Source organism: Castor canadensis, chromosome 16 (genome assembly GCF_047511655.1).
Source record: "Castor canadensis chromosome 16, mCasCan1.hap1v2, whole genome shotgun sequence".
NCBI classification, from domain to species: Eukaryota; Metazoa; Chordata; class Mammalia; order Rodentia; family Castoridae; genus Castor; species Castor canadensis.
The window spans coordinates 71120924-71146893 of record NC_133401.1 but is presented as its reverse complement, the minus strand read 5'-3'; the positions used below and the strand labels follow the sequence as shown (position 1 = coordinate 71146893).

The 25970-nt window shown below is 39.6% G+C and overlaps 1 protein-coding gene, 1 long non-coding RNA gene and 1 pseudogene across 2 annotated transcripts in view; 1 reads left to right on the top strand and 2 right to left on the bottom strand.

Annotated features, from left to right (window-relative positions):
• LOC141417974 (uncharacterized) overlaps nucleotides 1–25970 on the top strand; it is a 253122-nt gene that overhangs the window by 158812 nt on the left and 68340 nt on the right. The window lies entirely within an intron of this gene.
• Nucleotides 9458–10433, bottom strand: LOC109679408 (olfactory receptor 2V2). The gene has a single exon (XM_020154627.2). It carries the CDS (start codon nucleotides 10403–10405, stop codon nucleotides 9458–9460), a length of 948 nt encoding a protein of 315 aa, XP_020010216.2. The 5' UTR covers nucleotides 10406–10433.
• Nucleotides 24107–25483, bottom strand: LOC109679407 (C-terminal-binding protein 2 pseudogene; annotated as a pseudogene).

Sequence of the window (25970 nt, the reverse complement as noted above, 5' to 3'; positions counted from 1 at the left end):
GGACCTTGGGCATGCCCAAGCAAGGGCTCTACCAATGGGCTGCACCCTAGTTGTGAAACTGTTATTATCTTCATTTTACAGACGAGGACACTGGCTAACAGAGAGACTGTGAAACTTGTCAAGGGAAGTGACAGGAAAGAAAGAGTAGTCTGGACTGTGTTCTCCTCTCTGCTCCATCCAGCACTGGATCTATTTTCAAGGCTCAACTCAGAACGCTATGAAAATGTCCTTGGCTATTTCATGCATAACACAATATCACATTTTAATATTGTCAGAAAAACAAACCAAAACTAAGCCAACAACCCCATTTCTTGCATGGAAGCTTACCTCTTAAAACAAAAACAGAAACAAACCTAAACACACCCAAAACAATCTCAAACCTGCACTTGCACCTTTTTGTCTGGTCTGGTTGAACTCCTGGCTCTCTGCTGCCCTCCTGTGGCTGTTTTGTTTTCCTGGGTAGGCAAGGCTGAAAATCTGATCCCCTGAACTCTTCCCAAAGGCAAATATTTTCCTGGGCTCTGAATACAAAGTGAAAATGACAGATATGATCCTTGATATTGTGGAGTTTTCAGCTTATCTTTACTAAGTTACAACAAACACATGTATAGTCTTTGCAACTGCAGGTGTAAAGCAACTTATATATTTCTTAAAAAAAACTCACTTGATTTCTGTGTATGCATAAATATTCCCCAATGAGCTGAATTGGTAACTTAGTGGGAGAGATTTAGTAAAGCAGTTGGCAAAATCCAGTGACTGGTGAGCATTTAAAACCATTTATTGTATAAAAATTTCAAGTATACATAAAAGTCTCTTGTGATTTGGAACTTACCACCTATATGGTGGTAATAGGTGATCAGCCATTGCATTTTTTTTTTTGAGGTACTGGGTTTGGACTTAGGGCCTCATGGCTTCATGATTGCTAGGCAGGGCTCTACCACTTGAGCCACTCTGCCAGCCCTGCTAGGTAATCAGTAGATATTTGTTGATTGAAACCCTGGCCTTGAGTTGGGGGTGTGGCTCAGTGGTACAGTTCGTTTCTAATGCACCAAGCCCTGGGTTTGATATCCAGCATTGGAAGAAAAAAACAATCCTGGTCTTTGTCTAGGAAATGAATTAAGGACAGAAAGAAGGAAGCAAAAAGAAGGAAGCAAAATAGGAATGCCCACATCACTGAACTGATTAAGGAAAGGGTCACTAAAACTTCAATTCTTTGATTTTCAATTTTTAAAATATTTTACTTTATTTTTTTGTTATGGGGGGTCTTGCAAACCCTTAAAATCAAGCAACTCTCTTGCCTCAGCCTTCTGAGTATCTGAGACTACAGCTATGATTCTAGATAATAGGAAATTTTCTTTGAGTGACTGTGCTGCAAATTCCTGTCCCCTTGCAAGGGGGGTTGAATTAAGTCTAGAGTTTGGTACTTTACAGGTGAATGGTTCTGGTTGAAACACTCAAGATAAATTTGGGTTGAAGGGTGAAAAATCCTAGGGAGACATGCACGTGTATGGGTTTTACCAGGGTTTGATCCCTGGAAGAGGAGACTTTGAACCAACTTAAAATTTGGACTGGGGAAAAGGATGGGATAAGAATGAGGAAGATAATCAGAGGATATAGCTATAGGTAAAGATATATAAGATATTGTAGCAAGGAGGAGGACCAAAGACAAACAGACAGGCTGCATTCTGATAATGAGGCAAGGGGAAGGGATGGCAAAGCAGAGAGATAAAACTTAAAGAATTGAAACATGAAGAAGTTCACATAGCCAATAAAGTCACATGCAGCCACAGGTGGGTTGAGCTTTGTTTTTTGCTTCTGTAATCTGCTTGCAAGGGTATATAAGGTGAGACCACTTTGTTCTCGGGGCTCAGCCTTTGGATACGAGTCCACTGAGTCTGTGCCAGCACAATAAAACATTGCTTCCTGCTAAACTGCCTTAGTGTAGGCAGCTTGAGATTCCCACAACATTTCTTGGGGGCTCATCTGGGATTGTAGAAATGGTGGTTTGTTACCTCCCTTGTCACTGGGGTGCACCTGGACCACCAGGAGAAGATCCTACCAGATGCCAATGGACAGCTTAACCCGGAGGGGGACTCAACCTTATGGTGAGTCAGGATGAAGGCCTCTGATGCACAACAGAACCTGGTGAGGCACAGGAACCAGCGAGGGGAGCACCGTTGGTCAGACTGGTAAGAACCTGGGTTAGAATTCAGGCTTGCCTCAGGAGACAGAAGGGAAGACTGATCACCTCCCAGAGACTGCTAGTAACCATCTGTTGGGGTGAAACCATGTCTCTTAGGTTCAGGGAGCAGGGAAAAATTGTGTGAGACACATCGGAGATTTAGAGGGATTGAGCTTTTCCTGAGAAATAGCCACAACTGAGGTTCAGGGATGGATAACAAAAAATTCAGTTCCAAAGAGGGAGACTCATAAGAGAACAGATGCATCATCCACCATTCCACTGGATAGCCCTCTGGATGTAGTTTAAAAGTTTTTTCTTTTTTTTTAAGAGTGGACTCTAATTGTGTGTGTGAATTTGTTTAACAAAATTTAATTTGCTCGTAGAATTCTAGCCCATCCTATGCATGCTTAAGTTGACATTTTTTTCCTGGCATACTTAATTTGTAAAACTTTTATGTGTGCATGCATGTGTGTGTGTGTAAGCATCTTCAAAATGGTTCTTAAACTACTATTATAAGTTTAATGTGATATTCAAGGTTAAAAAAACAGGGTGTTTGTTTTAAAGATCTCTATTACAAATGGTTTAAGCTTTTTACATATAAATATGTAAACATCTTGAAGCTGGTTCTTATTATAAAGTAAATGTAAAAAATTATTACTTTGTTCTACTGCTACTTTTAAGAAAACAGGTTTTCAAACTTATTTCAATCATTTCTCCCTCGGATACAGGCATTCAGGGATTAATAATCTGGCTTAGACCAGAGGAGAAAAGAAAAAGAGGGGTGGGGGCCACAGCTTGCAGCAGAAATCTTAAAATTTGGGTAGTTAAAAATGACCTTAGCCTGTTTCATTCTGTCATAAATAGAATCTGGGATTTAGTTCTCTCTTATAATATGTAGGTCTATTAACAATTGGGCTTTTTGGGGGAGAAACGGCCCAAACAATGTATGCTCATATGAATAAATGAACAAAGAAAAAAAAATTGGACTTTCTATAAATTGTTTTTGTACAAAAAATAATTTTAAGGTTGCTTTCTTTCTTTTTTTTTCATACAAATATAAGACTCTAAGTTAACAGGTTTTATAAGTTATTTTCAACAAGTAACAAATATATGTGTATATATATAAGATATTAAGGATATGGCTTTTAAAAATAACAGGTTAAAAAATACTTTTAAGTAAAAAAAGGATAAAGATAAGCTTCCCCAGAGGATGCAAAATAAGTTGTCATGAAGGTACAGAGTAAGTTGTCATAAAAAGATGGAGCTTATAAATGCCTGTGTAAGTGATTAAGTTCACTAAAATCCAGTTATATTAAAGGTTTTGTAAGGTCAAAATTTAATGTACTGATGTTAAACTAAAACAACAAGACTATCTTAAAAATGTTATATTTTTTTAACATTTACAACTGTTTTAAAAATGGGTTTTTTTGTCAAGATAACTGTCAAAAATTTTTGGGACTACAGGTTAATCCACAAATTTGTCAAGACAACAAGAGTTTATTAAAATACAGAGAGGCAAGAGGCAGCTGAACACAGGGAGTACTGCTACACTGATATGAGGGTTGAGACAAATTTACTTATGTAAAGCAAAGTAAAAAAAAAGCAAAGCCAAAGTACACCCTCCAGATAAGAAAAAAAAAATTCTCAAAAAAAAAGTACTACACTGGAGGTCAAGACCTCCAGTTTTTAATGGAGTCTACAGAGTGGAGATGTTAGTTCTACTCCTTCCACATGTCAGGTGGAGGGAATTTTTGGCCTGGGATGACCAGATTGGGCCTGTTTTTTTAAGGGGCCTCCATTGACTACAGGTTGGTGGGATCCTGCTGTATGTCATGAGCCATAATCTGTTAATGTCAACACTGTGGGATGTGATCCCTTATCAACATTTGAGCCATGATTCTTGGCCATTAGGTTTCCAAACTCCACCTTTAATCCCCATACATATTTTCCTGTGTTCTCTGGTGATCTTTGTCAGGGTTTTAACTACTAAGGTAACTGAGTCATGTTCATTTAAGAGTTGGTTTATGTTATGGTTAACAGTGAGGTCAGCTATGTTAGGACCAGATCCCATTTCCCCCTTACAGATGGCTTACTAGAACTCCCCACCTAACCCCAAAGACTGACAAAGGGACAGTTGTTAACCTTTATCTCCCTGGATGAATGCCAAGAACAGTTGAGCAGACAGTGAACTAACTACAACTTATCTTTCTTGGTTGCCCAGCAACAGTATCCCTTAGTGACCTTCCTGGTACTTTTCCACTAGCCCAAGCCTGTGTTTGGCAGTGGGCTCTTGCTGTCTTGCTGAGATCTCCCTCCACAGGGTTCCTGCCTGAACAATAAAGCCTGTGCTGGTGTTTGAGCTGTTTCTCTGCCTCTTCCATGCTTCTTATTTTCTAACAGGTTCTATAAAATTTTCTAGATGACCTCATGGTTAAACAACTGTTCTCTTGGGTGAGTCTAAGGTACAGTTGGTACCCTATATGTGTCTGTGACTGGGCTATTTGGATTTACTAAAACTGTTTGCTCCCCTACCAACTGATGTAAAAATCTAAGGTTTTACTTCAAAAACAACAACTAAATTAAAATGTACATAAAACCTCATAGAGCTGTGATATAGTTACTGGTTCCTTACATTAAACATTTATGTTTTTCAGGTATATCAAGCCTCCTAAAATACAAAATTTAGATAAACACAGTAACAAAAAGTTAATGGTACTGATACACTGTTCTTTAGTTGCTAAATTGGACATCAAAATTTTAACCATGGCTCTTTTAAGTTTTTGTCACTGTAGTTCTGATCCTTCTGGGGCATTTACAATCAAGTCCATAAAAAATGACTCTAATAAGTGCTTATGTGTTAACCAAGTTAGGTTTTTAGACATCTGCTTTTATTGGATTTTGTTACGTATTGTCCTTTTCTAGAAGCCCACTGCCTAAGAGCCACTCCTTCAAGCCTCTTTGTTGCTTAAATTTAGCCAAAAATGTCTAGTTGGTACTGACTCCCACCTGATCTGCTTGTTATTTCCCCCCGACATGGGCTCAAAACCAAACAAACAAAATCCAGGAAAAAACAAATCCTCATGATAAAAATAAGAAAATGACCAATCAGGAAAGATCTTCAGTCTATGGCCATACCACCCTGAATGCACCTGATCTCATAAGCTAAGCAGGGTCGGGCCTGGTTAGTACTTGGATGGGAGACAGATCTTCGAAGGAGACTGCTCAGGGACAAACAGTTTGGAGACAAGGCATTAAAGCCCTTCTAGACACAAAATCATATTTTTAGACAGGGTCCTCTATTTAAAGGCAAAGTGAGTATTTTTACTGGCTCTAAATATGTCCTTTGATACTTAAAGATGGTAGTTTTAACTTTTTTAAACAAAGAGTTTTCTTGGACATATATACTGATAATATATTGTTGCCATGGTAATTCTACTCAGTTAAAAAAACCCAAAAGATACGGTCTGGGTAAAAGAATAAAATGTCCAACCATTAAAACCCCATTAGAGGGGCCCTTTTGTTGTTGTCTTGTCTATCCCTACTACAGTTAAAGTTACAATAATTGCTCCCTGGATCCACCACATCCGAGAAAAGCCAGCCTCTCCCGAGTGGGGATGTGTTCCTGACTTAGCCTCACCATCCAAGATCACCCTCCAAAACATCTGTGCCCTTCCTCGGCAGGACTCCACTTCCCAGGAGACAACAGGGGACCATGGGCAACAGGACAGCAGTCCCTTTTTAGTTACTCCAAAAGCTGACCTGTCTACACACGGAGGAAGGTCAAACATGGGACACACCCTGCTCTCCTCTACACACTTGAACTCTTTTGGGTTGGCCTTTAGAAAGTTTTTCCCATGCACTAAATGTTGTCAGAGAGCCATCCTTGGGACCTCCACACAGCCATACTTTGTCTCATGCACCCACCCACAAGTCAGCTTTGTTACATCAGCTCATATACTCCCAGGTTAATGAGTTACTGGTAAATGATACTAAAAGTCACAGAGAAAAAAAACAAAACAAAACAATGCAGGCTACATTTGTCATAAAAAGTGGGGCAATGGGTCTTATCTTGGGAGTGTATTTGATGTTACCCTGCCTGATCCCCATGGTATTGAAGTCTATCAGACCATTATGAAGGCCACCGTATATGTATATATATAGATATATAATTGCCGTGCATGTAATGTTGCTATAAAAATACAAACCCCCTAGATCAAGATGATGCTCTTTGACCCTAGGAGGGTCAGAGCATCAAAGGGAGGAATGATGTAGCAGGGTGGAGGGCCATAAGGGAAACAGGCTGTGTTCTGATAACGAGGCAGGAGGAAGAGATGGCAAAGCAGAGATAAAATCTAAAGAATTGAAACATGTAGAAGGTCACATAGCCCTGGGGAAATGAAATAGCCAATAAAGTCACATGCAGCCATATGTGAGTTGAGCTTTGTTTTTTGCTTCTGTAATCTGCTTGCAAGGGTATATAAGGTGAGACTACTTTGTTCTCGTGGCTCAGCCTTTGGACATGAGTCTTTTGGGTCTGTGCTGACACAATAAAGCATTGCATCCTACTAATCTGCCTCAGTGTCCCGTGTCTAAGCTTGAGATTCCCACAACAATGTAAGATAACAATATAAGACATATATCTATATATATCTTAAAATGAATTTGGTAAATTCAGCATTACCTAAGTGATAGCAGTAAAACAAATTATTATAATCCATACAATGAAAAATGTGTCAGTTTTTGCTTAAGGAAAGTTGCTTCTAGTTTTACAAATCCTTGGGAACCCCCTCATTTCAATGTGCACATAAACTTCCCAGGGAAGAAAGCATCACGGTTCTCTACTTAGCTGCTGTCACATGGGAGGGGGAGAGGAAAACTGGGGAGGGTGGGAAGGGATTTAGTTGAGCTGGAGTTTCCTCCTTTGTAAAATGTAAATAATGATGTTTTACTGAATGTTTGCGGTGAGAGTTGAGCTGGGGATGGAACTCAGTGTCTGGTGCTTGCTAAGCAGGAAATGTACCATTCAGCTACTCTCCCTTTAACATTTCTATTTATTCAGCACTGGGGAGGCTGAAACAGGAGGATCATGAGTTCAAGGCCAGCCTGGCCTACAAAGTGAGACCCTGCCTCAAAGGAAATTGTGCTTATTAGGGCCAGTGCTATCCATGATCCTCAAAGCCTGAAACTGAGCAAACACCTTCCTGTGACTTTGCCTAATTTCCAGAATCTCTTTCTGTCTATTTTCAACAGAGATGAGTGTTTTCACCCCAAGAAAAGATAGTTTTATTGTAAATATGCACAATGGACTAGCAGGATGGATACAGATCATGTAAGCAGTTTGGATAGAAATGTTTGGAAATAACATTTCAAATAACATATCAAATTTTGTCAGTGTGCCCCAGTCTTAATCTCAAAGGGAAATAGTTGACCAAAAATAGTTTTCTTTTTGTGGTGCTGTGGATCAAACCAGGGCCTCGCACATGCTAAGCAAGTGCTCCAGCATGGAGCTGCACCCTCAGCTCCAATGTTCTTGTTACGGAAACTGATGTGAGCTTAGGGTGGGGGCCGGGGAGTGGATTGAACCTACAGTCCCAGCTGCTCTGAGGCTGAGGCAAGAGGATAACTGTCTAGAAGTTGGAGGCCAACCTGGGCAACATCTTAAAAGAGCAAATCACTGTCAGTCAATCAAGTAAGCAAACAAGCAAATAAAAACAAAAAGAAAAAAAAAACCCTGAAGTGATACAGGGTGGTATTTAAAATTGTCCATTTTATATTTGAATGACCATACATTAATAATATGAGGGAATTTCACTGTGATAATTCTGTACATGTGTATAGTGTACCTTCTACAAGTTCACCCCCTCCATTATCTTCCCATTCCCCCTCTCCATCCTTCCCCCTTTCAACGAGTGTTTGATGAGTTTGCTCTCTCTCTCTCTCTCCATATATATATATAGTACATCCATCTTCTTCACTCCTATCCTTTCCTTTCTCCCTCTCCCCTCTGACTGATACCCCCCCAGACAGTTCCCCATATATGTTCATGTCCCATTATCATCATCATCACCATAACCATCATTTTGGGTCTAAGTTCCACAAATGAGAAAGAACATTCAATATTTAGCTTTTTGACCTTGGCTAACCTTGCTCAGCGTTATGATCTCCAGTTACACCCATTTTCCCGCAAACAACATAATTTCATTTTTCTTTATGGCTGAGTAATATTCCATGGTCTATCTTATTTTCTTTATCCATTCATCAGCTGTTGGATACGGTGGCAAATTTTGCTAGAGAATTGTATGTATACAGCACTCATATGTATTTCCTACCTGCCGGACACTGAATAGACAAATAAGTCTTTACCCTGTTCTTCCTGAATACCAAAGATGTTGCATTTTTATTCTTAGAAGTAGTTTTTATAAAATTCTCAGTTTCATATGAGGGTGGGAATACTCCAGAACAGAATTATACAGGCTTATTTTCTGTCATCTGGAAGCTTTTTACTTAAGACACTAATGGGAGGCAAGTGATATCTCCATAAACAAATAAACTGCATAGTATGGTGCTTGGAGCCCAGTGCAATCTAAATAAATGATAAACATTAATAAGAAGAGTTAGGAAGTTCAGCTCAGGGGCTCCTCTGCTAATAAAAGAATTTCTGATTTTAAATAATAAGTGATAATGATCACAAGACTCTATTTCATAAAGGGCTTGAATTTACAAGATCCTTCATTCCTCTTTAATGCATTTGACAAAACAATCAGTCCATAAAATACTGATGGGAGAAGCCACTGATTCACCAGAGACAGGGAGATACTGATGCAGGACTTAAATAGACCTTGTCAGGTGTGGTAGTATACACCTTTTTTTTTTTTTCAGTGGGACTGGGATTTGAACTCAGTTTTGCTCTTACAAAGAAGGTGCTCTAGCACTTGAACCACACCTTTGATACATTTCACTCTGGTTATTTTGGAGATAGGGTCTTGTGAAATATTTGCCTGGGCTGTTCTCCAAAAATGATCCTTCCAATTTCAGGCTTCCAAGTAGCTAGAATTACAGGTGTGAGTCTCCAGCACTTGATTATGGTGGTGTACACCTTCAATACCAGCACTCAGGAGGTTTAAGCAGAAGGATCGCAAATTTGATGACAGCCTACCTTTCTAAGCCAGCAGGTATCATGATTTTCCTTATTCACGATTAAACCAAGTATCACAGAGAGTGAATTATTTACTTGACATCACACAGGAGGATGAGACAGACTCAGGCACTCTGTGTTCAGTGCTGACTGCCAATCCTGCAATGGTCCAACCCTTTTCTCAGTGCCCCCATCACCTCCTGGTTCCTCAAGCTATAAATGAGGGGGTTGATCATAGGAGTAAGGACCGTGTAGAAGACAGAGACTACCTTGTCATGACTAGGGGTCCGGTATTGCTGAGGCCTCAGGTAGGTGAACATGGCTGTCCCATAGAAGAGGGAGACAGCTGTCAGGTGGGAGGAGCAGGTGGCCAGAGCCTTTTTCCGGGACTGAGTAGAACGCAGATGAAGCACAGCACCCAGTATGCGAGCATAGGAGGCAATGATGATGGAGAAGGGAAAGAGCAGCATGAAGACACAGCAAACAAATACCACCTTCTCAAACACAGATGTGTCTATACAGACCAGCTTCAACAAAGACAGCAACTCACAGAAGAAGTGGTTCACCACCCTTAAGCCACAGTAAGGGAAGGTCATTACCACCACCATCTGGACCAATCCATCTATTACCCCAAAGGCCCAGGAGCTCCCAACGATCTGGAGACAGACCTTCTGATTCATGAGGATGGGATAATGAAGTGGATGGCTAATGGCCACATAGCGGTCATAAGCCATGAGTCCCAGCAAAAGCCCCTCAGATCCCACGAGACAGACAAAGAGGCCAATTTGTGTACCACATCCCACAAAGGAGATGGACTTGCTGCCAGACAGAAAGTTGACTGCCATCTTTGGCACATTAGTACAGACCAACATGAGGTCCATGAGAGAGAGCTGATTGAGGAAGAAGTACATGGGAGTATGAAGTCGTGGATCAAGGTAGATGAGGAAGATGAGGAGAACATTCCCACAAAGGGCCACTGTGAAGACTATCATGACCACAGAGAAAAGAACAGTATCAGTTGAATTGTGGGAGAAGATTCCCAAGAGGATAAAGTCATCTGTGGATGATTGGTTCAACCATATCTCCATGGTTCAGTTGTTGTTCCTGGTCACCTGAAAACACGGATACAATTTTATAGGATTGACTACATTTTATTCTCTTTTTTTGTTGTTGTGCTGAGAGCTCAATCCATGCATGCTAGACAAGTACCCTACCACTGAGTTTCTTCCACTGACTGATATTTCTTTGTTGAATTCTGCATTCTATATATTTAGTCAGCTAATTTGTTTGTAACTCATAAGACCTCAATAATGTAAGATTTGGACATCAAAAGACATAGATTTGTGTTTCATGACACAGAAACAGGAGTCCTCTTAGGTCATGGAAGTGGACACAGGACTACATATCTGTATTGGTTTGTATCATTACTAAGAAATACAGAAATGGAGTTTTATGTTTTGTAGAACCTTTGGACAATCTCCTGTGGCAGGCAGTCTTGGCTTTACCACAACACTGTCTTTTGTCTGATATCACAAGGACTGTCTATAACAGGGCTTGGACAATTCCATTCCCAAGTGTTAATTTATACGTGTTCTCAAAAGCAAAGGGTATGATGCCTGAATTGCTCTTTAGTCAGTGTGTCTTCATGTTCTAAGAGTTTTATCATGATAACCACTCAGTTGCATTCACACACACACACACACACACACACATGTATTTATATACTTATAGATGAAGGCAAGTGCTCCACCACTAAGTGTAAAGTGTACTGTCCCACATGAGAGGATGAGATATAATTAGATACTGTGATTGTCAGTCAACTGGGGGTGAAGAAGAGTCACAGGATCAATGGAGAGAAGTAAAGACTTGGTGTCTAGAACTTTTAACAATAGTGACTCAACTCTGATATGCTGAGATGTTAAAAATAATCTCATGATCAGGGCCTCAATAGAAGTGGCTGGAAAATCAGTGTAAGTAATATTGACTTACTAAATTATCTTTAGTAGAAATCAAAGAGCATTCTATATAAATCCATCTACCTGATGTCTTCCACCTGGATTTTTGAACCATTTGTTCACTGTCTCATTGGATTTCTAATTAATTTATTTGTAGTCTGTCACTGAAGAGGAATTTCCTTTGATCTTTGGTCAAGAATTTGTTCTAAACATCTCTTCTACCCTTCCTTGCTTCTTTCCTCTCTTGTGGTGCTGGGTATTGCATAGGCTAGGCAGATACTATATTTCTGAGTTACACCCCTAGCCAGACTACAACTGTTTTATCATTGGCCTCATACTCTCACCCACCTGAAGCTTGTCTTCACCCTCAAAGGCACTGCGGAATTTTTAGAAGGCCTTTCCAGCCCTATTACTCATCAGCCTACTTCCAGTTTCACTTGCTTTTTTATCTCTTGTCTGCTCTATCACTATTTCTGTGGTTCTTCAAGTAGCTCAGCACTGCAATATTTTTCTTCGGTTTTGTATTAGTTACAGATTTGTTGTGTAACAAATAGCTAAAACAAAGGAACTTAAATAAAACAATAACAAGCATGTATTATCTCACAGTTTCTGTGTGCTAGGGGTCCAGATGTAGCTTAGTCGGGGGCCTCTAGTATAAGGTCTGTCATGAGCTCCTGTCGAGCTGTTGGTCAGAAGCAGGCCTTTGGAGGCATGACAAGAAGAGGCTCCACTCAAATATTTGTCATGTAATCATGGCATGGCTTTGTTCTGTCCTCACAGGACACCTTGCAGGATGAAAGCTGACTTCTCCCAGAGCAGGTGATCCACGTGAGGATGGCAGCCAAAGTACTCTAGACAGAAGGCAACATTCTTAAGCTAATGTCGAAGATCTGCTGCTTTCTAATCTGTAGACCCAAGTCACTAAATCCAGGCCACATTTAAGGGGAGGAGACGGCACAAGGTCATGCATACCAGGGAATCGGGATCAGTGAGGACCCCCTTAACTGACCACATCCTTTCAGATAGTAGTCTCTAATCCTGATTTTTTAAATTGCTATCTCTTTAATATACCAACATGTATTCATTAATCATTCATTGTTCCAGGGTAGCTTCTTCCCAAATCAATTCGGATTATAATTTTCAGAGGGGATTTAGAACTACCTGGGTAATTCCATCATATTAGTATCTCAAATTACCTCTTCTCCAGTTATTTGTAATCTTTCTAAATATTTAAAAATACAAATGTAGTTTCACAATACATTATAATTTTTCCCAGCACAAATGACAAACTTTCTTCTTTAGCAATTTCCTTTGTGCAAGAATATAGAATAATAAATCTATAGAGGATCTGGAGAATCATAGAAACTTTTTGCCCTAACCATGTGTAGCCTAAATTTATCTTAAGTTATTACTGTAGTTAACATATGTTTATTTCTCTGTGACTTTCTTTCTTTCTTTTTTGGCAGTGGTAAGGATTGAACCCAGAGCCTCATGCATGCTAGGCAAGATATCTGTCACTGAGCTACACCCCCAACCCTCTGTGACCTTCTTTTCTTTTCTTTTTTTTTAAGGAGGGAGGGGAGAAAGAGAGATGAGAGATAGAGAGAGAGAGAGAGAGAGAGAGAGAGAGAGAGAGAGAGAGAAGAGAGATTTACTAGGTAGGCTCTGTACCACTATGAGCCAAATCCCCAGTCCTGTGACATCCTTAATGTATAGAAACCAAAGCAGGAAATAGTATTGAGTAAAAATGTCCAGGTAAGCCAAGCATAGTAGTGCATGCCTGTAACCCCAACATTCAGGAAGACCATGAGTTCAAGGCCTGCCTGGGTTATCTAGCAAGACCCCACCTCAAAAAAAAGTTAAAATAGACAAAAAAGGCAAAGCGGAAATTCACATGCATATGAAAAATATTTCTATTGCCATGCATCTCAATTTTATCTATATTCTAAGATCTATAGAAATGGTTTAGCAGGTTCTCCATGACTATTTAATAAGACTGAAATGCATGAAGATTATAAACTTACTGATGCTTATAAATTAGAATTTATATTTTCTATCTGGACAAATAGGACAATTTCTAATCAATTTTTCACAAAATCATCCTGAAACCCTTACGCATATCAGCTTATTTTACATAAAAAGTTAGATATATGATAATAACATATACAAAATATCTACAGTTATGCACAAAGTATGTGTCTGTACATTCTATGTAACATTCTAAGTAAAGATATCTTTGAAATATTTTTCTATCACATGGTATTAGTACCAAACTAGGTAGAGAGTATGGAAGCAATAAAGGAACCCTTCTTCTCAGTACATTATAAAATCATGTTCAAAATGCTGCATACATTTTTCCTCAAAGGATCAAATTCTGATTTTTATATAAATAAACTGGATTCTGATGAATTTTAGCAGGTGTTTTTCATACATAAAAGATGGTGATTTGCACAGAGCCTAGAAAACTAAGAAGCAAATATTTTTGAGGTCCCCCTTCTATCTTTAATCTGCTGGGAAGAGGCAGGAGTCTCTGCTTTGTTCTAGTGACAGCACACTTACACAAGTGAGTCTCCTTAGAAAAGGCTTTTCTTTATGGAAACAGAAAATATAACAGATAGAAAACAAGAAAAGGCATCTGGAGCCCTGGGTCTAAGACTGTTCTATGACTGCTCACTGTGGACCTCAGCCTGTGGAGATGCATCTGTGACCTCAGTAGAAGGAACATAGTCAGGCCGCCTCTATCGTGGTACTCCTGTAGATTCTGACAAGAGTTTGTATGGAAACTTGCAGCAAGGTTCTGCAGCAAAATGTGAGTTGTGGAGAATATTTCTCTCCCTGTCTTGGGCAGCTCCATTGAAATTAGATCCTTATTTCCCTGCTGTGTTCAATGCCTTCCCAGACTGCCTAATGACTTGTCAACCTAAAGTGGACAAGCAGAGTTCTGTCTTTCCTTGGAGCAATACACATTCTCCCCTTCTTCCCATTTCAGTTAATGATGGTCTAATTGCTTGGTTAACACACTTGGTTTATTCCCTACTTTTCTCTTCTCATATATACATTCCACTATCAGAAATTCTTGCTGACCCTTCTTCCAAAACATAGCCACTTGACCCCTTTCAATTCTGTCAATTCCCACCTGGTACTGGATTTTTATGGATACTCTGTATGCATAAAAATCAGTGTTTTCACTGTAAAAGCAAGACTTTTACCAAAAGTCTCTCCATCATCACCCATCTTTCCTTTCCTTCTGTTGTCCCCAGAATTCCCTTCCCTTCAGTCTCATCGCCAACCTCAGGGCCTTGATGCTCCCTGCTACCTCCTTTCAAAAGGCTCTTCCCCGATAGGCTGTGGGTTTTCATCCACCTTCTCCTCATCTTCTCAGGGTAGCCTTCCATTAATATGCTATTTAGATTCTCCCCACCTCAGTCCTTTCCCTGCCTTATGCTTCCCTTCCCAAGCAAAATCAGTGCATGCTACATTTTATTCATGTGGATTTGTTTGCTTTCTGTTTTCCTAACTTGATCCTATGTTCTCTGGAGCCATTTTTGCTCATGTTGAAATCCCAGGATCCTGGAACAGTGCCTGTATAATAGTATGTATTAGATGAGTAATAATATTATTATATAAAATGAACTTGAGAAATTATTCTAACATTTCTCATGCCATTTTTCCTGCTTTCTGACTTCAGCCCCCTCTGTTAGCTGATTAGTTAGTGGCTTCTTTTTTTTCTTTCTTGAAATGACAGTGTGAAAGAAGCCACCTTATTTTTACAATGTTCTTTGAAGATATGATGACTCCATGTCCCTGGTCAACACTATCTACCTGTCTCTTCTCTTTCACCTCTTTCCACTCATTTTGATGTAGACAATTTTTTTCAACCTAGATGCCCATAGTTGAGCCCCCAATGCAGACAGAAAGAGGAAAGGAAAATGTTAATAAGGCATTAAGGAAAGACAAGAAGAGAAATAGGTCAAGGAGGAAGACTATAAGAAAGAATGTGGAGAGACATAACAGTAAGAAGAATGAGTCAACCCTCCCCACCCCCCAACAAAAAAGAAAAAAAATCAACAAAACCTGGAGAGAAGTGGACAGTAGGAGGAAAAGGATATGCTGATACACAAATAGCAATGGGAAAATGAACCAGCAAGCAGTAATAGGATCTGCAAGAAAGAAAGAAGTGGGGAGAACAGGAAAATAGACCCTCCCTCACCTATGGTCAGGAAAACAAATTCAGCAGACTTACCTTGTGGAGGAGATTTTCATATCAAAGTATTTTTTTTCATTCTTTTCCTCTGTTAGCCCTTACTAGGTGAAAAACACTGCTCCCCTAGCTCTGATCTCTTTCATTAGCTCCCATCAATCTCTCAGGCAGGCCACGGATATCCATGTCACCCTGGGCTCCCTAGAAGCTCTTGAGTTTTGACAGTGTGGCTCAAATGAGCAGTCTTCTCTCACAAGGGGAAAGTCTAAGAAATGAAGAATGAGGTGCTGGACTTGCCATTTCCCATAATCTAATCATTGCATATGGTGCACAGGTATTAAAATATCATCCTACAACCCATAATTGGTCAATTAAAAAAGGATGGGGAGACAGAACCAAGACACAGACAAGGAGATGGTAGAGGGAAGATGGCGTCAGAGCCGGCATCTGTTCATCTTAGTCTACTCCTCAATGAGGTCCCACTTTCCACAGAGCATCTGCCTCTCACCTGAGTTACAGAGCTGTCTTCCACTGCCCACACTGGTACTTAATGCAGGGAAGAATGAAACCAGCACCTCCCAGGAGAGCTCTCAAAGACCCGCCCTAGAACAAGAGCTTTCAAGCTTATAATTAAAGGAACCCATACCAATAGCCAGGGAATACACAGGGACAGCACCACTGGGGAGAGTGGGGAAACTTGGTCAGTGGAGGTCCCAGGGTCATCCAATGCACAGTAATGCAAGAATTTGGATAAAGTTTCTTCTTTCTCTATCCCCCTAGTCCTCCCACCCCCATTTCAACACTTCCCCTATGACTCCCAATCTCTCATGGGGTCTCCATCTGTGACTACCCCCTTGGATCTCCCTTTAAACATAACCCACACTTGTCCTTTACCTGCCCTCATGTCTACATCTGTTCATTGCCCATGATATGCCAAGAACTGGGTGAGTTTTTGTATTTGAATTCAAACATGGGTACTGGCTGGGTATGGTGGCTTATACTTGTAATCCCAGCAGTTGGAAGGCCGAGTCAGGAGAGTTATGGGTTCAAGGCCATTGCCAACTTCTTAGTAATATCCTGTCTGAACACTGGCTTCAAGAAGTTTATAACCTAGGGGCAGGGGAAGAATGGCCCCCATTTTCATGAGTCTGATGTTGGCTTGGGATCTGTCAAACATTCCTGGAAGGTATATAGTTCTCGTACCTGCTGACTCCTGGAATCATGGACAACACACACAGTGTGTGTGTGTGTGTGTGTGTGTGTGTGTGTGTGTGTGTGTGTGTATAACTGGGATTTAAGCTTATGGCCTCATGCTTGCTAGGCAAGTGCTCTACCACTTGAGCCATGCCTCCAGTCCTTTTTGCTTTAGGCTATCTTTTCACATAGGATCTCCTGTTATTGCCTGAGATCAGCATCTTTCTACCCATGCCAAGCTTTTTTGTTGAGATGAGGGTCTCAGTAACTTTTTGCTGGGTGTGGCTTCAAATCACCATCCTCCCTCCTCTGTCTCCTATGATTCATTGCACCTGGCCCATCTTTCACGTTTTAGAGTATCCCAGGTTGGACAATCCATTTTATGTTCAAAATTTTATCATTTTTTGACCTTACAGAAACAATTTTTCTCACTGGCCTGTCTTGTAATTCACTTGCCAACTGGCTAAGTCACCAAATTTGTTTCTTCTGAATCCTTAGTTATTTTGGTTTCTTTGTGACAGCATGAGTTGATGAACACTGCCACTGGAGGCTGAGATACTTGTGGAGGAAGCTTAGAAGGAGAGGAAGAAAGACCAGAGAGCTGAGAGATGAAGAAAATAGCCATTTAGCACATTGGCTTTTAAGGTCTTGAACCAGAGCATCTGCCATCTTCTTTCAATTCTGTCCTCTGATCCTTCTTCTGCACTTGATGTTTTCCTCATCCATAATTATGCTTATTTTCTTCTGCCCCTCCATTGAAAATTAGGGTTTGGAGAGCTACAGTGGTAAGAAAAGAGAATGTGTCAATAGACATTATACTGCTTATCCTTTAAGATTTTTTAAATTAAAAAAGAATTTAGTCAAGTGAGCATTTTAATTGACCCCAAACTATGCATTTAAACATTTTCTAAACTTATTTATATATTTACTTATATTTTGTTTTTGAGACAAGATCTCACTTGCCTACTCAGGCTGGCCTCAAACTCTTGATCTTGTCTCAGTCTTCTGATTACAGGATTTAGACCTTACCTGGTTTTAAAGTTATTTTTAAACTGATTCTTAAAAACATTAAAGTTGGCCTGAGAGTGGTAGCTCATGCCTGTAATCTTGGCTACTTAGGAGGCAGCTATCAGGAGGACCAGGATTCGAGGCCAGCTGGGGCAAAATGTTAATGAGGCACATCTAAACAAATCAGTTGGGCATGGTGTGCACACCTGTCCTCCCAGGTACTTGGGGGATAAATAAGATCATGGTCTAGGCTGGTCCTGGCTAAATGGAAAACCCTATTTGAAAAATTACTAAAGCAAACAAGGCTGAGGGTGTGGTTAAAGTGATAGAGCTCCCGTCTAACAAGCACAAGGCCCTGAGTTTGAGCACCAGTACTGCCAAAAAGTAAATAATGGTAGAGAGCCTGCCTCGTGACGTGACATCCTGAGTTGAAACCCCCCCAAAAGATAAGACATTAAATTTGTACCTATTATTGAGGACATGCAATGTTTGATATTTTGTGTAATCTTTAAATCAGTTTAAACTGTATGTGTCATTTACTTTATGAAGAAAACTTTCAAAATCCTTCCACTTTTTGGAATATACAGTACATTATTTTTACCTAGAGTCACCCTACTGTGTAATAACACACCAGAACGCCCATCTAACTGTAGCTTAGTACCCACCTATCAACCTTCCCTCATCCCTCCACCCCAATTCTCCCCAGCCTCTACTCTGACCATCATTCCACTATCAACTTCCATGAGATCAACTTTTTAGATTACACATATGAGTGAGGGCAGGTGATAGTTGTCTTTCTGTGCCTGACTTATTTCATTTAACAGAATGATCTTCAGTTCCATCTACATCCTAAATGACAGGATTTCATTCTTTTGATGGCTGAAGACTGTGCCATTGTGTATGTGCACCACATCCATTCATCAGTTGATAGAAGCTTAGATTTTTCCCCCCCATTTCTTTGCTACTGTGAATACCGCTGCAATGAATTTGGGAGGCCAAATGTGTTACTCATGTAGTGATTTAATTTTTGGGGGGGATATGCCTGGGCTTGGTGGACCTTGTGGGAGTTGCATTTTTAATTTACTGTTTTCTATAATAGTTGCACTAGTTTACATTCCCATCTGCAGTGTGCAAGTATTCTGTGTTCTCACATCCTTGCCAGTGCTTGCTGTCTTTAGTCTTTTTGATCATAGTCATTGTTATTGGGGTGAGGTGATATAGCCTGTGGTTTTGATTTGCTTTTGTCTGATGATGGCTGATGTTGAACAGTTTTTCATGTATGTATTGGTTACTTATATGTCTTCTTTTGAGAAAAGCCTATTCAGATTTATTGTTCCTTTTGTAACTGTTTTCTTTTTTAGCTTTTGAGTTTTTAGAGTCTCTTATATATTCTGAATATCAACTTTTGACAGATGCGTACACTGTAAATATTCTTTTCTATTCTTTAGTTTGAGCCTGTGCTCTACTGATTGTTAACTCTTCTTTGAGAAGCTTTTTAGTTTGATATAATCCCATTTGTCTATCTTTGCTTTTGTTTCCTGTGTTTTGGGGATCTTGTTCATGACAGTGTCCTAAAGCATCTCGTCTATGTTTTCTTCTAGCAGTTTCGTAGTTTCACATTTTAAATTTAAGTTGAGAATCCAGTTTAAGTTGGTCTTTGTAGCTGGTGGGGGGGTGTCTAACTTCATTCTTCTGTATGAGAAGATTCACTTTTCCCAAAATCATTTGTCAAAAAGACTGCACTTTCTGTAATACATGTTCTTAGTGGCTTTATTGAAAATCACTTGACTGTAGCCACGTGGGTTTATTTCTAGGGTCTCTATTTCTTCCATTAGTCTATGCGTCTATATTTATGGCAATATCATGCTGCTTTGGTTACTATTGCTTTGTAGAACGTGTTAAGGTTGGTAGTTCTGTGCCTCCTTCTTTGTTCTTTTTGCTTAAGGTAGCTTTGGCTATTAAGGTTTTTAAATATTAATTTTAGAATTTTTTTTTACTTTCATGAAGAATGTGATTGGTATTTTGGAAGGGATTGCAACGAGTGGATAGGAATTACATTTTAACAATGTTTATTCTTCCAATCCATGAACATGAGACTTCTTTCCACTTTTTTGAGTCCTCTTCAATTTCTAATATCAATGTTCTATAATTTTTAATGTACAAATCTTTCACCTCTTTGGTTAAGTTTATTATTAAGTTTATGTATTTATTGAAGCTACTATAAAGGGGATTCTCTTCTTGATTTTTATTTCAGCTAGCTTACTATTGCCATATAGCAATGCTCCTGATTTTTGTATGTTGATTTTGTATTTTGTGTCTTTGCTGAACATGTTTATTAATTCTAATAGTGGATTTTTTGTATTTCTGGGGCTTGAACTCAGGGTGTACACCTTGAGCAACTTCACCAGCCCCCTTTTTTTGTGATGGGTTTTTTTGAGGTAGGGTTTCGCAAACTATTTGCCCTGGTTGACTTCGAACCATGATCCCCCTGATCTCTGCTTCCTGGGAACCTAGGATTACAGGTGCCTGGCTCTAACAGTGTTCTTTTGTTTATTTGTTTGTTTTAAATATATAGGATCATGTCATAGCAGGAAGTAACAGTTTGACTTCTTACTTTTTATTTGAATGCCCTTATTTTTTCCCTTACCTAATTGCTCTCATTAGGACTTACAGCACTGTGTTGAATAAAATTGGTGAAAGTGGACATCCTTGTCTTGTACCAGATCTTAGAGTGAATGCTTTCAGCTTTTCCCCACTCAGTGTGATGCCAGCTACTGCTTTTATTATAAATGGTTTTTATTGTCTTTATTCTTTGTATGCTTAATTTATTCAGCTTTTTATCATGAAGGGATGTTGAATTTATCAAATGCTTTTTCTATATCAATTGAGATGACCTTGTTTTTTGTTTTTCCTTCTTTTGATATTGGAGATATTAGTTGATTTGCATACATTGAACTATCGTTGCATCCCTGTTTCATTTGGTTTGCTGGTATTTTTTTTTTTTTTTGAGATTTAAAATCCTATTATTAAGAATATTGGCCTGTCTCTTTTTGGCATTAGGGTAATGCTGAACTAATAGAATGCATTTGGAAGAATTCTTTCCTCTTCTATGTTCTGGAATAATGCAAGGATAATTGATATCAGTTCTTTAAATATTTAGTGTTATTTAACAGTGAAGTCATCCTGTCATGGGCTTCTCTTTGATGAGAGGCATTTCATTACTGATTCAATCTTGTTCCTTGTTATTGATCTGCTTAGGTTTTCTATTTCTTCATTATTCAATATTGGTGAAATGAATGTGCCACAGAATTTATTTCTTCTAGATTAATATTTGTCTCATTGTTTATAATAAGCTCCAATGATCTTTTGTATTCCTGTGGTGTCAGTTGTAATGTCTCCCTTTCCATCCCTTATTTTATTTATTTGAATCTTCTCTTGTGTGTTTTCACTCTTGCTAAGGGTTTGTCAATTTTATCTTTGCAAAGAACCAGCTCTTTATTTTGTTGATCCTTTGTATTGTTTTTTAACTCTCCATTTCACTAATTTCTGCTATATATATAATCTTTATTATTTCCTTTTTCATTATACATTTTATTAGGATATATTAATTATACAGGGGGATTTGTAGTGACAATTCCAGTTAGACTTCTATTGTACATTGGTTAGATCACCCCATCATCTCTCCCACTCAACCCTCTCCATGCCTCACTTAAAGCAATTGCAAGAGGCTTCTTTGTTCTATTTCATATAAGTATATGAAGTCCATCAACCATATACCCTCATCTTAATCTCCCTTATTCATCCCCCCAGTACCCCCACACTCACACTGCTCCTATTTTACAGTCCTATCTTTCTTTATTAATATTTAAGTTGATGTTCAAAGGGGTTTCTCAATGTATCCCTGCTGTGGGTATACTTTACTTTGGTCCACTTCCTTCCATTACTCCCCCTTACCCCTTTACCTCCCACTCCCCATTTTCAGTAGTTTTTAATACACATCAATCTTTATTATTTTTTTCCTTCTACTAATTTTGAGTTTAGTTTGTTCTTGTTGAGATGTAGCAATAGGTTGTTTACTTAAGATTGTTCTACTTTTCACTGGAGACAGGGTCTTTCTATGTAGCCTGGGCTGGCCTCGAACTAATAATCCTCTTGCCTCATCCTGGCATTACAGCTGTGAGCCACCACACCTGGCTTCCCACAGGTTTTGATATGTGGTATCCCTATTTTCATTTGTTTCAAGACATTTCAAATTTTCCTTCTTGGTTTCTTCTGTGATCCACTGGTTATTCAATGGTTGATTAACATTTGTATATTTCCAAAGTGATTTTTGTTATTTAATCTAGCTTTATTCCATTGTCATCAGAAAAGACACTTGATGTAATTTCAATTTTTAAAAACTTGTTGAGACTTGTTTTGTGGCTGTTGTGTGATCTATCCTGGAGAATATTCCATATCCTGACCAAAAGAATGTGTATTCAGCATCTGTTGGAGGGAATTTTCTGCAGATGTCTGTTAGGCTCGTTTGTTGTAGTGTGGTATTTAACTCTAATATTTTTTATTGATTTTTTTTTGTCTGGATGATCTGTCCATTACTGAAAGTGAGGTGCTAAAGTCTACACCTATTATTGTGTTGGATTCTGTCTTCAGGTTTATTAATACTTGCTTTATATATTTGGGTGATTTGATATTGAGTCGTACATATTTAGAATCATTATTTCTTCTTGCTTTTTTGATGCTGTAGGACACTTTCTTTAATGATAAGTGAAGGATAAGGAAAGGTTCAGAGGGAGTTTGAACTTAGACTCATGGGACTCTATATTACTGATATGAATGGCTTAACGCTGTTTTAAAAGGAAGATCCATGAAATCAACTTAAAGTTCTCAATCTATAGAAATGGCTGTTAATTTTTTTGTTTTTTTCAATACTTCTTTTATAACTATTTCAATAATTAGGTTATTGGCCAGCCCCCCTCACTCCCCCCAAAATTCTAAAAGTTGACCAGCTTTGTTTCTGGAATTGACTTTGCTCTAATTCGCTATTTCATTTTAAGGGTTTCATAATTTGAGAGAGATGGAGTTGTGTGAGGTCTTGATTTTTCAGTTAAACACTGTATTACAATGAGGTAATTGTTAGCACTCTCAAGTCTGTCTAGATAGATAGACTCTTGGAGTTGGAAATTGGCTAAGCGGCAATGCACTTGACTTTAAACATCTCAAATGGAGAACTTTTACATGGTGAGATGTACTTGAATTTGAGAACTTAAAAGAAATTTTGATTACTTTTTATTGAGAACTGCACTGAACATTAAATGTCCACCTTTACAATAAACAAACACAGTAACAATAACTCACACTAAAACAAAACATAGTTACAATAGCCATTATTTTTTGTTTGAGACAGTTTAAAGTTTTCTCTTATCACAAAAAACAGGAATGTATCTATAAAAAGGCTCAAAATACGCCATCTTTTTAAACAAAAAGGCAATGCTTCACAAAAGTAGAACATGTAACTAGTTGATACAAATCTAACAGGACTTGGTAAAATCAGTCACATCTAATAACACATCTGAAGTATTCTTATATAAAATATCACATGAAGAAAAAAATTTATCAATGTCTAAAAAAAGTGGATTTGTTCATAGACAATCTGACAAGTTACCATAAAAAAGTATTTTTTGAGACATAAGGAAATGTAACATCATTCTTCTTGAACCTTTACAGTTTAAGACTTTCCACTCCATAAAATAGCTGAGGATCTGAAAATGAGAAAATATATTTCAGTACAAACAACTTGTGAAACTTAATAGTTTTTTTCTTTTTTCTTTGCTTTCTTTCTTTCCTTTTTTTTTTTTCTTGCACCATCAGAGGGAATTACGGAACTTACAACCAACTTGCCTGCTCAGAATGCAGTTCAGATGTGAGACACTTCTGTACAGGAGCCTGTACTGTCTTCAATCCTACCTGTGCAGATGTCTAACACAGGCAAACAGTTTTCTCCCCATTTTACAGTAATTTAATCTTCCTATTAGCAAAAAGAGGTAACAAGCCCCTATGGCCCAAAAGGACTAGAGTCATAAGATGGGGATTTTCTCTCAATATTTTTTATTTTGGTGTTTGGAAGTCTTGATGCGACATTCTAGAGCAAGTTGCTCAGGACCTGCTGTGGCCAAGGAACTGATAAAGGAAAAAGCTCTATTTAGTCTTTGTGATTTGATGAATAGATAAAAAACTTAACACACAATAACAGAAGATGGTCATTAATAAATCACGTCCTAGTCTTTCAGTGCTTCTGTAAGCAGATGACACTTTCAGTTTTCTTGCTCTTGTATCTTTAACACTGCAACATCAATGATGCATATGTCCAGGGTTAGTTAAAAAGACTTCCAAATTCCTTTTCTCTTAGTTTATCCATTTTCCACCACCTCTTGTCTTGGTCCCAAGATTATCTGAATGATTACCTTTCAGCATTCTGTGCTATTGCTTGTTGGGGTGCTCTCGACTGTCCCCATGTTTTGTGGGCTGGTTGGGAGAGGGAGCTTGGGAAAGTTGTGCTATTGTAAGGAGGTTGTGAGTTACAGGGATGCCTCCAGGGATGATTCCTTCCATGGCTGCAGGAAGTACTCCAGGAGCCACATCTACGATGCCTGATGAATACCTGTATAGGGCACCATTGAGCTCTGGATGAATTTATTGCTTGTTGGTCTTTTACTGACCAAGGAGCTGCTGTGACAAAGAATTCCTTGTTGACACAGTTTCTTAAGCTTTCTGGGATGCGACCTGTGATTGCTTGGCAGATCTCCGTGGCAGCTGCCTCCCTCAGCTCTAGTGATGCTTGTTCACTATACCAGGCCTTGTGGGAAGTACAGATGAGATTCAGTGTATCTTTCAGTGGACCTGGGCAAAGCTAAAGGGCTCTGATCCATGCACGTTTTGGGCTGCCTCTTTTATCCTGCCCTCTTTGAAAGCCTGGGCTAAGGCTTTCTCATCTACCTGGCCACTGGGGGCTGCATTCATGAGGAATGCCCCTTGCCTCATCTGCTTGATAGTAAAGTCATTGATGAAGTGGTGGCTATGTTGGTTGAGACTTCAGTGCAATGATACACAGACACTCTGATAAAGCAAGTCCTGCAGGGTATAGACCCTCTGTACACCCAAAGACTGCTCTATCCTATCTTGCAAGTAGGGGTCATAAAATATGACACCGAATTCAAAGGCCTTGCCTCCAACAGCAGTAGCCTTCCCCATGTGACCAAGCCAATGAGGCCCTGTGTCTCCCCACAGATTCGGGCTGCTCCTGAGGCCATCTCTCTGATCTGTTCCCCACTCTGTACTCCTATGCCTTCTGACAGAGCCTGGTAGAGCCACATGTTCCACTGGTACAGATTGAGGATGTGGCAGATGGTGGAATCAGCTTCCAAGCTGCAGTTGGGATGTTGCACACAGCGATCCCAAGCTCGCAGGCAGCCTTGATGTCCACGTTGTCATGGCCACTGTCCATCTGCACAATCACCCTCAGCACCTTGACTTCTCCAGGTCTTCCCTGGAAAGGGCGATGGTGTGGTACATCATGGCACCCACGGCTTCGTCTAACACCTTGTAGTGGATTTCCTGAGTGGACTGTGCATCGCAGAAGGCCACAGTGGCCAGGTCCTTCAAGATGGGAATCTCCACGGTGCAGTCTCTGCCATCCAACAATGCCACCAGGGGGCGGGAGTGCAGGGGCCGTTCGTGATCTGGTAGCAGATACCTTCACAAATTCTGTGCAATCGCTGGTGCTTGACTTTGTGCTTATCCACAACGGCCATTCTTCATCGAACTTTGCAACTCTCTGATTCAAAAGGCAAAAAGTCCTCTAAGAACTTAGGGGAACTAGCAGGAATCTGAGTGCATTACAGCACTATGAACCCAATACAAATGTGTCCACAACCTCTATAGTTCACACAAGTGGGTTGTCTGTCTCTTTATGCAGACACAGCTTCATCGGTTCACAACCATTTAAAGTGATGAAATCCAGGCTACAAGGTTGGAGACGCACAAATGTCACTTGCACCTATTGTAGGTCAGATTCTGCCGAAGGCCTCCGTGGCCTTGGCAGTGACCTGCATCAAGTACGTGGGTGTCATTTGTAGTACAAATGAAATACCCGGATTTGAAGTTTGCTGCTGGAAAACCAAGACCCCAGATACCGCCCGTGAGATGGGATCTCAAGCCAGCCACGTCCTAATGATGCCGTCAACCACTATTGCTCAGTGGATCAATGAATTTCTCCTAGGGTCCACTAGAGGCTGTCTT